Source organism: Cyclopterus lumpus, chromosome 6 (assembly GCF_009769545.1).
Source record: "Cyclopterus lumpus isolate fCycLum1 chromosome 6, fCycLum1.pri, whole genome shotgun sequence".
Lineage (NCBI taxonomy): Eukaryota > Metazoa > Chordata > Actinopteri > Perciformes > Cyclopteridae > Cyclopterus > Cyclopterus lumpus.
The window spans coordinates 17,149,578-17,163,771 of record NC_046971.1 but is presented as its reverse complement, the minus strand read 5'-3'; the positions used below and the strand labels follow the sequence as shown (position 1 = coordinate 17,163,771).

At 42.7% G+C, this 14,194-nt stretch overlaps 1 protein-coding gene across 3 annotated transcripts in view; it reads left to right on the top strand.

The window, feature by feature from the left end:
- Positions 1–14,194, top strand: part of abtb2b (ankyrin repeat and BTB (POZ) domain containing 2b) — a 43,035-nt gene that overhangs the window by 17,678 nt on the left and 11,163 nt on the right. For 2 of the 3 annotated variants that reach the window (XR_004609631.1, XM_034535992.1), the window contains exons 2-3: positions 9,129–9,278; positions 12,499–12,709. Coding sequence is in view for 2 of the 3 variants with exons in the window: in XM_034535992.1 (XP_034391883.1) it covers positions 9,129–9,278; positions 12,499–12,709 (361 nt within the window). In the remaining variant the exon portion in view is untranslated. The remainder of the gene's footprint in view (positions 1–9,128; positions 9,279–12,498; positions 12,710–14,194) is intronic. The other variant, XM_034535993.1, reaches the window with a different exon arrangement.

Below are 14,194 nucleotides of genomic sequence, written 5' to 3'. Positions count from 1 at the left end.
TTTTTAGGTATCTGTGAGATTCACACCGCCAACTGGCCAGTGACATTTTGACTGTAGTTTCCTCTTCTGAAAATAATATGAACCTCCAACTAAGTCTTGAGTACTGTGATTCACTGATTGTGTGTGTGTGTGTGTGTGTGTGTGTGTGTGTGTGTGTGTGTGTGTGTGTGTGTGTGTGTGTGTGGGTGTGTGGGTGTGTGGGTGTGTGGGTGCGTGCGTGCGTGCATGCGTGCGTGCGTGCGTGCGTCCGCAGCGATCTAGAGTTCAGGTTCAGGCCTTTCCTCAATGAGCATGTTGTCTGCCATCCAAACTGACTGGCTCTCTGTTCTCGCTCTCTTGAGGGTCCAATTGAGAGAAAATGAGCTGATCACACAGACAGAATGGGAGCAATTAGTGCAAACACACACACACTTTGTGCCTCTTTGCCCAGCCTGCTGCCCATAGTGTTACTTGTTGGAAAACTGAATAGAAGGCAGCTTGTTCTTAAAAGGGAGGTTAACTGTTTCTTTTTAAAATGGGCAAATAAAACAGCCAGCCCTTGATGTGCCAATAAGGTCCCGTCTTTACTGTGGCCACAGCGACCAGTTAAAAAAAATGGTACAATGAGAATTGTTCTCCAAACCAAAGTGCATATACTGCCACCATTATATCTTGCCTTTTTTTTTTTTTTTTTCACTTCATCACAGTGTTTTCGATGGTGACCTCATCTCAAAAAGCAATAGATTGATTATGAAAGGGTGTATTTGAAGTTATGTTTATGTGGACGTGTTGGGTCTGTGTAATATCCGTCTCCCTGTGTCATAAAGGAAACAAAACCAGCCTCCATATACAGTGGATTGTATTTCCAGCCCCAGCAGTGCACAATAAGCCAGCGAAAGCAATAAACCCTCGTCGTCCAATAATAGAGCTATACTGTCCCTTTGCTGCACATTGTGTGAAGTCACATATGGAAACGGGGGAATGTTGAACGAGACTAGATAGCCACAGGCACTAGAGTTGGCCCGGAATGTAAAGTATAAAACATGATTAGAAAGAGAAAGAGGGAGAGTTAAGGAGGGGTGAGGATAAGGGGGAGAACGCTGAAGTCATGTTTAGGATTAGGGTTAGTTGTATTGAGGCGCTTATGGCGATTTTTTTCAGGGCTGTGGGGAACCAAAGCCATCTTGAATCCTTCCACTCCTAATGTGTGTGTGTGTGTGTGTGTGTGTGTGTGTGTGTGTGCGCGTGTGTCTTTTTTCCGAGGTGGTGGTATGTTTTTGCAGACCACATTTACAGCTCAACAGTTACACTGTTGGAACTACTTTGAGTCCAAGTGAATTTAAATAGCATTTCATTTGTCTGGCCCAGTCGAAGAGTGACCTCATTAGTTTTCCCGCTAAAATGTCCTTCTTACAGAACTTACAAACATGAGCACACGTCTTGTCCTGCACCTTTTAAGTTGTTGCACGAGCAACCACATAAACAAACAAACAAACAAACATTCACCTGGCTGAAGTGCGTTGCTAACGTCATTTTGCAGGCTGGACAGTTAATAAGCTGCTCAGCTGCTGCACATCAAACATGCATGTAAATGTACGTGCACGTGTCACTTTGGTCTGGTAAGATGCTGGCGTGGTCATTTCTCTATTACCACTACCACCAGCCAGCTGCTGTCAATCCAACAACTGGCTTGAGAGAAAAGGAGCATTTCTGATAAAGCAGTGGTCCCCAACCTTTTTATCACCGCGGACCGGTCAACGCTTGGCAAATTTTACCGCGGCCCGGGGGGGTGTTGGTGCGGCGCGTTAGTGCACCGACCCTTTGAGAGTTACGTGCGTACGTTTTACATGCCTGCACAGATACAGATACACCACAAAAACTAATATAAAGTGTATGGAAATTTTTACTCACCATAATGCCAAATCAATGGGAGCCCTGCAAGTGGCGAAGCAGTTTTGAAGGCTTCATTGCCTCATTAGCAAGCCGGTCGCCGCATATTATGCAGAGCGGGCTTGGAATATGGGAATCACCTGCCGCGATAAACCCATATTTTAAGTAGGTCTCCTGGTATTGTCTGGTAAAAGTTTTCTTTTTCTTTGAACTCGTAGGCTCTTCTTCTGTCTCTTCACTAGACCTTTTCCCTTTCGCAAAAAAAATATCCAAAGACGTCTGTTTCTTACTCATTTTGCTAGCTTGTGGGTTAAAATTGGGCGCACAAACCCCGGGATGCAAACGAGCGAATCCGGTCATTTTTCAAAATACAAGGTTTTTCAAAATAAAAGATCGTTCATACTCTGATAATAAATAAAACGGAAATTATTAATTATTTCTTGTGCGGCCCGGTACCAATTGATCCACGGACCGGTACCTGCTTCTTTTGGAGAGTCAGCTTACCCAGTGTTGAGAATTAGAGTGGACTGTTAGAAGTTATTTATTACCTTTGCAAAATACTTTTGCAGAGGTTATGTTTTGATCGCTGTGTATTTATTTGTAAATATGTCTGTTTGTTATTCGCATAACTCAAAAAGTATTAAACCGAATCGCATGAAATTTCGTGGGATGATTGGCTGTTATCCGGGGACCATTTGATTCGATTTTGGGAGCGATCGGGTTAAAGGTCAAGGTCAAGATCAATGTCATAAAAAGGTCAAAATCGTATTTTTATCATAACGCGGTACATTTTTATCCGATTGGCATGCAACTAATGCCAAAATGTTCGGCGAAGGTATGCGCTCTACCGAGTGCCCGTTCTAGTTCTTCAATGCTTCTCCCAGCTGAACTCGTCTCTGCAGGGAATCTCGACACTGCAGGGAATCGAACCCTATTAAAAGCTACGTTATATGGGGGCACCATGTCAATTAACTTAGCCAGGAGGAAGAGTTAATGTGTGATTATGCAATTACCTAAGAAGAAGTTAAAAGATGCCATAAATCATTTATTTAAATTGTGTTAAAAATAGGTTCTAAATCCAATTATAGTTTAAAATCTATCTGGATTCATCAGTAAATAATATAAATATATATTTAAATAACTAAAAATAACATTTGTTCTTTGACCATTTAAAGGCGCTGAACTTTTAGGTTTTAATTAGATCATCTTCACATTCCAAGACTGTAAAGACCTTCAAGATGGAAAGTTATCAAAAGCTTGAGGCTTCATGCAACGGTGTGGGTGTGGTATATAAATTATTACTAAAAGCTTATACGGCTTTCACATTTCACACATTCAAATCCTTTTTCTTTCAATCTTAGTTTTAACCTTTTTTGGGGGTTTTACTTCCTAGAAAACATCTTTACAAGCCAAAAGCTTCAAGCTGGATCACAGCAAATGTCTGAGACAAGAAATCCTTTTTAACTCTACGTATGTGTGCTTCACAGTCCCCAAAGATAGGAGCTTTCCAATCTTTCCATCTTAGCTTGGGTCTTGCAGTGATTAATGTGTGTGGGTGTTCTCACTCAGTGACTTAGGGAAGCCCCATTTTACACAGCTGATAAGGTTATTTCCCCTTTTAGCCCCAGCTGAGCGCCACCTCTGACCCGTGACCCCTTGCAGCCGGGCGTCACCAGAGGTGTCAGGGGACAACGACCAGACCTCACATCTCTTGTCTATCTCGGTCTGGTATTTTATCAGGCTCGAGCTGGCGTGTGCGAGTATGTGATTGTGTGAGTGAGATCGGTAATTGTGATGCCTTTTTTTTATTCAGAAACATCTCGAATCGCTTACACGAAAATATTCAAGTGAAAGCTTGAGGGTACTGCAGCTTCAGCTTTGAATGCTTTTCTGTCTCCACATCGGTAGTTTGTATTTTGAAAGACATGGTTATATGCTAACATGTCAAACTAATGATTATTTTTAGCCTCAATACTAATAGACTACTTTAAGTTTCTGAATGCCCCTCTGTCCCTCTTGAATTATGTTAAGATAAGGAACAGGATTAGGGTCCACCAGAGCAAGCAACTACATGGATATTTTTAACCCTGTGTGCTGAAACTCAGAGAGACATACAATAAAGTTCATTCATCAATCTCACTGTTATTTTCTCTGAAAATCACGCTCAGTGCTTCCAACAGAAGACTTGTGTGTTGCACAGAATCTTTAGGAAACAGTGAGAGGAATGTGGTGTGTGTGTGTGTGCGTGTGCGTGTGCCAGAGGTTAGATGTGTGAAAAACAGGTGTTTTGGTGGTTTTAAGTGTGGAAAACAAAAGGTCAGGCTCATGAGTGAAGGATTACATCTGGCCTTTAGTTTCCACTGACATGAAAATAGCACAAGCATGCGTGGGTCTTTTGTTGTGTGAAAGACACACTCTCTGAAAGACAGAGGAGAGCAGGATACTGTGGGGTGATACACACCCAATAACCGCTCTGCCAAACACTGTTCTATTGTGTGACTGTCCACCCTCCAGCCTCCGCACAGGGACGAGCGTGTAGCCTCCTGGCCCAGAATCAGAGCTTCCTACTGGGCAGGGGAAGTGTCTTTGAAGCCCCCTTGCTGATCCATCCACCCTGTAATGAATGAAGAGGCTGTTAATGGAGACAAAGCAGGTGCTCACTGCCTGTGTGTGTGTGTGTGTGTGTGTGTGTGTGTGTGTGTGTGTGTGTGTGTGTGTGTGTGTGTGTGCGACTGAGTTTTTCTCTCAGCTCACTGAGATCATACAGCAGGAGCAAAGCTGATCATGTCTTCCACACACTCTCTACGGTAGACAAAACAAATCCGCACACAGAGACCAATTATGGTCCAAGAATGCAGTTTAATCGGGGCTGAGCTGGTGGAAGCAGAAATGAAAGTTGTTATATTGTTATATGCTAGTTGCATCATAGTCACACAATTGTTCAGTTTTTCTTTAACCTTCAATACATGTCATTTTCTACTGATAAAGGCAAACATGAGGTGACCTTTTGAGTGAAATATTACTATAAGCAGATTCAACATTTGTTCAACATGCTCTGAGAATTTAGAGCAGTTTTTCTTTCTGGCTGGTTATTGAAGGTAAAACCCAAATATCTTCCAGATATTTGCTGAGAAATGTGAAGTAGGAATGTGAATCAGTCCTCCAAGGCCTAGAGATTGTCTACCCTAATGCAGCTACCTAGCATGTGTGCAAAAGAACACACAAAATTAGAGTAAAGTAGAAAGAATGGTGACATTGGGAGATAACACATCACAAGAGCAACAAAGAATGCGAGTCAGGGCTTGTGGGAAAAGCAGCGGTGTGTTCAGTTCAAAGTGTTCGCTATTTAAAGTTGTTATTATTTCCTGACAACAGATTGAAATTTGATTTGTCGTCAATATTATGAACGTGATATGATTTATTAAAGCGCCTAAGTGAGAGTGACGGCCCCGCTGGGCAAAGTTTCAAAACCTTTCAGCATAATAGAAAAGAGTTTTCTTCTGACCTTGTTATGGCAGTCTGTCCAACATCAGCGTGAGGGATAACGTGGCTGTGCTAGGAGGAGCCGTAATGGTTTTGAGAGATAGTTTGGATGGGCCGGGGACTGCCGCAGGCTTTGCGTTAAGTTTCAGCTGTGATTTGTAGCTGTGATTCCCACATGACATTTGCAGGGTCAACCTCAGAAATGGAACCGTAACGGCCGCAAAAGAAAGAATCCCTTGTGCCACTTGTCTTCTTCCTCCTCACCCTTTTCACAGTCTCAGATATTGCTGTCCCTCCTCAGTTATAGCCCTCCTCTGCATGATTCATTCATCTTCCACCAAAGCTCTACAACCCTCAGTCCCTCTCCTCCTTCTCGGCTTCTACGCTCATCCCCTCCTCTCTGTCTTATACTAAGCCTCTCGCAGTGGCAAAAAAAAACAACTTATGCATGTAGTGCTGGAGCTGCTGCTGGTGCTCGTGATATTTGTGGTGGTGGTGAGGACCGGCCCTGGTTGGCTTGCGGACCTACATCAGGTCCAATGACGCAGGCTGGGGTTCAGCGGTGAAGCAAGCAACGGTGCGGGACTGTGGGAACTGCTGAGCGTGTGGTGGTGTGTGAATATTTGCCACAGCTTTGAACAAATATGGCAGAATCAATTCAAACTACAATAACATTTCAAAACATTTTGCTTTTGTTCAAGGCATGTCTACTTTAAGCATGCTAAATATAGGCTAAAGGTGAATCTGTAAAAGTACATGAAACTTCCCAATCCATTCATATCAGCGCCTGTTTGGTTTTGTAGAGAATTTAAAGTGTGATGTTTTGAAATGTCATTTTTAATTAATTACATTACCAGGAGGAAAAGGACTGAATGCCTTCTTAAGTCTTTAACGGTTCATAATTTATACTGCTTTAATCTGTCCTCCAGGTATTGTTAGGTTTCTATTTTGAACCATTTGATATATTTATACAAATAGGTAGAGTTTGAAGACTGGAGTAATGTCAGTGTGACGTTCTTGGTGAATCACATGCACTCCAGGGAGTCAGAGTAACTGTGTTCTTTTGCACGCCATTGCTCACTCCCATAGACACGCAGCCTCGTGCACACCTGCCAGCACAGCAGTTCTTTCCCCACAACCTCATCCACACCAATGAGACAGTATCTCTCAGAATGGCTCTTACACCTCCGGAGGCATGAGTCTCTGACATGAGTTGGAATCAAGCCATTTCTGAATGAGGTATTCACATTACACGTACCATACAGTACCAACTCTGTCATGGGGGCCAGTTTTAGTGGTCGTAAAACATGGTGATGTACACTCAGTGAGTCAGTCCAGGGGAGTAGAACATGGAAAAGTTAACAATAATGTTCGGTCTCTCGAACATGCAGCCATCACTATGAAACACGTCCAGCCTTCCAAGGCCTTGAGAGATTATGAGGGGCAGAGAGAGAGAGAGAGAGGTTCACACAAAGTATTGTAAAAATGTCAGAGCTCCAAATGCTTCGCCCACATCTAAATGTGCGCAATGTCACTTTTGGGAATGATGAACAAGCTGCAAAGGCAAAGCCTTCATCATAATTAACAAAATACCTGAAGTGAGGTTCAGACATACTTTATAAGCACATACGTGTGTCTATGGGTGCGTCTATGGTTAATTATGTGTGTGGGGTGTGTTGAAGCTTGTGTACTGGAGGTTGTCTGACACGCACGTTCTTTGTAGCAGTGCTAGTCCGCCGGACTCAGCCGTTTCCATTGTGTCGGAACGGGGAGTCAGCACATATCATACAAGTCAGATGGTGCATAGAAAGTACCAGAGAGAGGTGGGGGGTGGATAGATGACACTTTAGTTATGTCAATATGTTTGTCCTTTATGTATTTATCATTATTTACTTAGTCGATTAGTCAACTAACTAAATATTGCTCTTGGTCAGCTAAGACTTTAGTCTGTCCTTTTTTTTTTCATTCTGATTGACTTATTTCCACGATCTTTATGAGCACAACTCTGGTGAACACAAGATTTAAAGTGGTGTTTTTGTGATTAAATCAACTAACCCATTAATCACAAACTGGTGCAAGTAGTCGTCGACTAGGACTTTCTTTTGGCCGGGGACACTAACACTAACATGCAACACACAACTCCAACACACAATTATTCCCTCTTATTGTCCTATATAGAGATTTGATTTCAGACACAGACTGAATATGTCATATCCAGCACATTTATACTATTAATACTGTTCCTGTCTCATACACTACTTCTCCTTTTATGTGAAATACGATGAGTGCTTGTGTCCATACCTAGTTGACACCACGTTGTAACTTAGGCTGTGCTGCTTACTAGTTCGCACAGATAACTCAGGTGATACCACCCTCACTCATAACACATTCACTCACTGAAACATACTGTGCACACTGTAGGAGTTGGATCTTCCTCTCGTCTCCGACACCTCCCGTCCTCTCACAGACGTATTGCAACAAAACATTTAGTATCCAATTTATCGTCACTCAAATATCTCCTCTGCTACTTGCCAGCTGAATGTAAAGGTAGTCAAGGCATACCTTTGATGCATTCCTGGGAGACTCTGCATATTTCTTTTCAACCTTGTTCTGGCTTTGGGCACAGTGCATGTTTACTGTCAGCACATTTAGCTATATCTCCCACAATTACCAGTGCAGAAAGATGTATAGGCTAGACAAGTGTATTCTGTGAAAAGGGTTATTGGGGAACCACTGTTTTTATCATATTATTTCCTTTGCCTAGATTCAGTTTGCTCTTTCTTTCTCAGTTTAGTATCCTCTTGTGTCATGGGATGCTGAGAAGAGACTTAAGAGTGAAGTTATGGGAGTTTTCTTTTTTTTTCTTTCAACAACCCTCTGATTTTAAAAGAGGACCCAGCATGCCGGAAGCACATGGGAATGTCATTTTAGGGATGGCAGCCCATCTTTCCTCCTTTGGGAGAGTAGCGAGAGTCAGGCTTTGAAAGTAAATCACAAACCTGCCCAGATCATTTTTCTTCTTTTGCATTTCTCTTTTCTATCCACAGCCATCACCCACTCATTTCCTCTGGCTTGGCAGAGAGCTTTCTTTTGCTACTGAAGCCAAAATAAAGGTTAACCTTTGGGCGGCTAACCGTGCTCACCCATATTGACAAGCTGCACAGTAGCTAACGGCACACTCTGGTTCTTACTCAACCACATGTTGCTCCAGACAAAGCTAATGATGAGGGTGTGGGAGCTAACAGCCATCGAAGAGATACTAATATGAACCCATACACAAGTGTTCAGCTTGCACTATCATGTACCTGCTAGTCTGTAACCATCCTCATATTAAATATTTCTTCAGAGTTTTGAATAGCTGTAACAATGCAACTATGCATCAATCAAGTAGAGTATGTGTTGTATATGTTGTATTGTGCTTCTCTGCAGTAACACATCCTGTTTAACGTGATCTTAGTCTGTCTTGGTATTCCTCACTGTGAGGCCTAGGCCTGCTTCTGATGCATTGTGCATTAGTTGTGTTTGTATTAGCCCGATGTCTCTGTGCTCTCTGTTTATTTTACCCAACGTTTTCAGAGCAAAGCTCGTGTTCCCTTGTGTGTTTATTTGCCCTCAGCGGTGTGGGTTACACGTTACCAGGATTACAAATACACTGTCGATACCAACGAACAATTGTTTTGGGACTTCTGCAGAAGCAGTGTGGACGGATGTTGCTGAAGCTCACACACTTATCATATTAATCATGAACGCCACCCTCTCTGTTGTTGTCTCCGTAGGGGTTTTGTCTCTCCCGGCTCATTTCAGTCCCTACACAGAGAACCAGCAGACGTCGGTGGACAGCAGGGAAGATGCCTATGCCCAGCTGGAGCTGAGGACGCTGGAGCAGTCCCTGCTGGCTACCTGTGTGGGCAGCATTTCTGAACTCAGTGAGTGCACGGAGCTCAGAACAGTGTGTGGTCCTGGATATACTTAGTATTAGCATTCTTTTTCAAATTTCATGTTTAATTTGTTAAATTCCTCTGAGCTCTTTTAACAATCATAAACAGTGAAGCTATAAAACACGATTGTTATTACAGACAAGTGAATCTTCCCAGAAATAATAAACTAATTGTCATATAAAAAAAGAAAAGACTTGACCCCAGTCTGAAGACTTTCTCAACATACCTTGTTATTCTCACACCGGCTCTGGAAAGCAGGAACACTTTCTTCTGCCAAAAGGGCTATTATTTCAGACAGCCAAGCGCCAAGCAAGGCCGTTTTTTAAATTTAAAAATTATGGTATGGCTTGTGATAAGCCCCAGCGTGTGCCTTATTGTGAAAGGTGTGCCAATAAATAATAAAAGTGCTAATGCCTCTGATGCTTTTAGTCTGTCCCTGGTCTGTTTTGCTAGGCAGTGTGCATCACAAACTGAATCTGAAACCAGTCAAGTTAGTCAACATGGGAAAAGACTTTCTCCATTCTTTTTTACTAAGAAATATTTAATTTTAAAAACTTTGGTTGGAATTTTATTTGGTACATTAACAGGCATTTACATACGATCCCCCTTAATTGTGTTTTATAGGGCAAATGCCTTTAATCTGGGGGCAAATTCGCCCTTTTAATCACATCTCTGAACCAAGTTTTCAGTCCTATACATAAACTGGGTCTCGTGTAAATCGGTTGAGAGGTGCGGGACGTCCCTTGGACCCTTTTCCTCCAACCATTGCAGTTTGAATGGATGGAAAACTATTGCCAGTTCTGAAAGACCATGTTTCATACACATGGTTGGTAAACAGAGCAGCATGCAGACACACATGCACACAGTCATACTGTACTCTACTGGATAGAGAGCTGGTCAGATCATTAAAAAGAGAGTGGAGAGAAGGAGGTAAGAAAGGTCGGAGCTGGGGCATTAAGTTTAAGGATGGAGTGTATTTGTGAAAGCAGGGTTGTGTGGAGGAGGGGGGGGGGGCAAGGGAAATGATGGAAAGGTAGAGTGGTGAAGAGTTAGGTTGTCAGTGCAGGGCGAGAGGAGGAGGGATAGAGATTAGTGTTGGTGGGAGCGAGGATAAGTTTCCTTCTCCGAATGAGCTAACACTCTGCCATTTGTTCCTCCGGTACAAGGCCACGTTCATGCACGGCCGTCGTTAGTGAGGCTTTAGGAAAGTGCACACACACTCTCAAACACAGGCACACTCTTTCTCTCACTTGCTCAGTGGTCTCTTTGTGCCACATCGCTCTGGTGGTGTAAAGCTGGGCTGGTCTGGGCAGGGCTGGCATCCTTCATCCACACCTACAAACACACACACACACACACACACACACACACACACACACACAGGTATGTGTTCACCGATACCCATACACACAACAAAAACACAGAGGGTTTGGCACTCTGATCTAAGCCCAAGAGACCAGGCAGACACAGGAGCATCTGTGCTAAGCTACTCAGTCCAGTTGGATCTCTAGACTGGACTTGGCCAAACACAGGAACACACAGCATACATAAGCATGATGGATAATGGATGGCAGGGTACTGGACATTTTAGCTTCATGTCCAACATTGTTGGAAATGTAGTGCAAGCAATAGACTGGCTCTGAAAGTTGTGTTCGTACAAGATTGTTTATTTTTCAGCTCTGTGGTGTGTTCACCATATATGGGAAACTATGAGTACATGACCATCCGGTTAAGTAAGGGAAATATTAAAGACCAGAATTGGGCTAACCCAAATTGTATGAGCTTTGTGCAATTGTAAATTAGTGCAATCGGGTCACACAGAGTCCAGAAAGATATGGGGGATTTGTGGATTTATACTGAATTGACAGTCAACATCTTCTTATCGTATTATTTAAAACATTAAATTGTCTTGCTACTTTTACCTAAGAGGCTTATTTAGTCATTATGTATCTAAAAAAACACTGTTTTTGTCACAGTCACAGTTTCTGTTATACTTCCAGACTCCCATATAAAATGTAATCTAAGAATGAAGGATTTCATATCCTTCTGACTCCTGGAGCTTAGTTTAACCTGGGGGCACAATATGGACTGGAAAGCCAGAGAGAGGCTCTCCATCTTGGGCAATAATTCCTAGGAGACCTCCTGGAGGGACTGCTGGTGGTGGTTAACACAAAGGAGGTCCTTCAACTTGAAGTGGGGTCTGTTTTGGGAAAGCCGCTCCAAACCAACCCCCCTTGAAGTACCCCAAACTCTTTAATATCAATACACACTCACACTGCTTGGCCCCCTGGCAGCCTCTCACTCACGGTAATCTGGTTAGTAATTAACCCAGGGGCAATTATGTTAAATGAGTGTTACATGATCTCAAGTTCAACCTGGCCCCCACCCCCTCCACATCCCCTCCCTGTGTCAACTGATATTTTGTCTCTCCACCTTGCTCCTGTTATGATAACCGATGTTATCTACGAGCTCGACTCCTTGCAGCCCTACGCACTCTTTTTTTTTCGTGCATCGATTAATTTCTTAGGTTGATAACTTCCTCTTTATATTACACTGCACATCCAGTAATCTGAGTTGGCCTTCATCAAAGTGCACGTGGTTGTTCACTCAGCTCACTGTGTGGGTGGATGAATCCTCTGATAAGCTGCATATTTATTATGTCTTTATCTTGGCACAGCAGTGTTTCCACACAAGTGGTGGACAAATGCAAGACGTCAGCACAGATCTTGTTTTTATCATGTGACCGACTCCCACCTTTCCAGGCTGAGTGCAGTGATTGAAATACGTCAATAGAGAAACAGTTGAATGGTTCATTAGAGCCTGTGGTCAACTGTCTGTTAGCCCATTAACTCCTTCAATGATTAAAGTTGACTGTTTAGGCTGGCGGTCGCTAACTGATAATAATGCTGCTAATAGCAAATACCACCAGAGACATGGAGCGAGAGTAATGACAGTAAAGGAGGGTTGAATGTAAGTGGTTTAAGGGGAAGTCCAGTTGGATTAGGAGCCCACAGGGTTTATGCTGAGCGCTAAGAACGTGTTATAATTTGAGGTTTTTATGTGCCATTTGGCCCACATTCCAGTGTTATTTGATACTGTATTAAAAAGAACTGAGTAAATGAAATGAACAAGCGTCGTATGTATTTATTGGAACGAATATCTGCTAAACCATTAAACTCCCATGTTTCTCTTATGTGCTTTGTTCCAGGTGACTTGGTGTCACGTGCAATGCACCACATGCAGCGCCTGAGCTCAGTGCGCCCAGGAATGAGTCCAGCACGCCACGCCCGTCCCCAGCAGCCCGTGTCCTGGTCGCCCGACGCCCTCCACACCCTTTACTACTTCCTGCGCTGCCCACAAATGGAGTCCATGGAGAATCCCAACTTAGATCCCCCACGCATGGCCCTCAGCAAGGAGAGGTGGGAGTCATGCATGTCCGGACAAGAGCGGTTTAGATGCTTTCCAAAGTTTATCACAGGCAGTGAAATGACCGATCTAATCTTAGGCAGTTATTTATTTTGGTCCCTTTCGGCTTTTGGATACACCCTCAGAAAATAGGGTTTGATAGTATTTTGGATTTTCCTTTCATGCATTTTATGTTTGGATTTCCTGATCACATCTGAAATTAGACAGGATTGTATTTGCTTTATTAGATTAACAGAAATGTGATTAATGGTAGCACTCTACAATTTGTAAATAGTCAAACTCAAATACACGAACATCCAGACAGAAATTAACAAACAGGTTCTAATCATTTGAACAGCTTTTTCACAGGCCCCCTTTCTTTCTGAGCCATTCCTGATTACATTTCCTCTGCTCATTGAACTGTTAGTAAATTAAAGGTGAGCAAGAGACTCCAGGTGTTAAGGGTTCATTGCTCCTTTAGAGTGTAAATTAGGCTGAAGACTGGTGATTTAAGGGATTTCAAGAGGTGCTAATGGTCTGTAATTCTGTTAGGGTCTCCTCAGATCTCCTTTGTGTTGCCTTTGGAGAACAATTATGGTCATGCTGGTCTTTTTTCAGTCCTGAGACAACTGTTTGACAATATTTTAACAGCCTGCATGCAGAGTAGTATCACATTTATGTTTCATTCCAATATTTTGGTGGAAGCAGTATACCATTTACATACATTTTTCTTGGCTGATTCTTGTCTTAAAGTACGTTCAAAGAAATGTAAGATTCAAGTTATTGGGTTTCCACAGAAAGCCATGAGTCATGTCTCATGTCAATTAACTGATGAAATATTTGGCTGCATAACAACATGTTATCACTAGTAATGGTGATATTCAGCGGCAGGTCAAATACATGTCAGAGATAAGTCAGTTACGGTGAGATTATTAGTTTAACTTGTGTGTGAGAGAAAAGTACTTGCAGTCTGCCCACACATCTGGGCCCTGTTCTCCCAGGAAACACATGCATGTATGTGTTCCAGAGTCACCATATGTTAAAAATGTCAGTGGAAAGTGCTCTTCTGTGTAAAGGTTAATTACATTTTTAAACGGATACAGGGAGGCCTGTCTAAAAGTCCTGCCACTCAAGCATACAAATAGGATGCAGCTCCCACTTAAGTGTGTGGTTCAGTTTGCTTTGGTAAATTGTTTGACATTTCTTCCACAATTAATGTTTTAACCTCTAGAAATTCATGCCTTTGTGATCGTTGGGTTATGACGAGGGCATGACATCTGTGAGATCATCATACATCTGTAAAAGATTTTGTGATGAAATCAACCAAATATCTTATCTAAAAACACACACACACACACACACACACGTGTATGCAGTCAGAGCCAGCTGGCTCCTATACATTTAATAATGAACAGACACAGCGTGAGTGAGCAAAGGTGGGCTCCTCGTTAGCATCAAAGAGAACCGAACAGCAAATATACACTCCTCTTTTTACTATC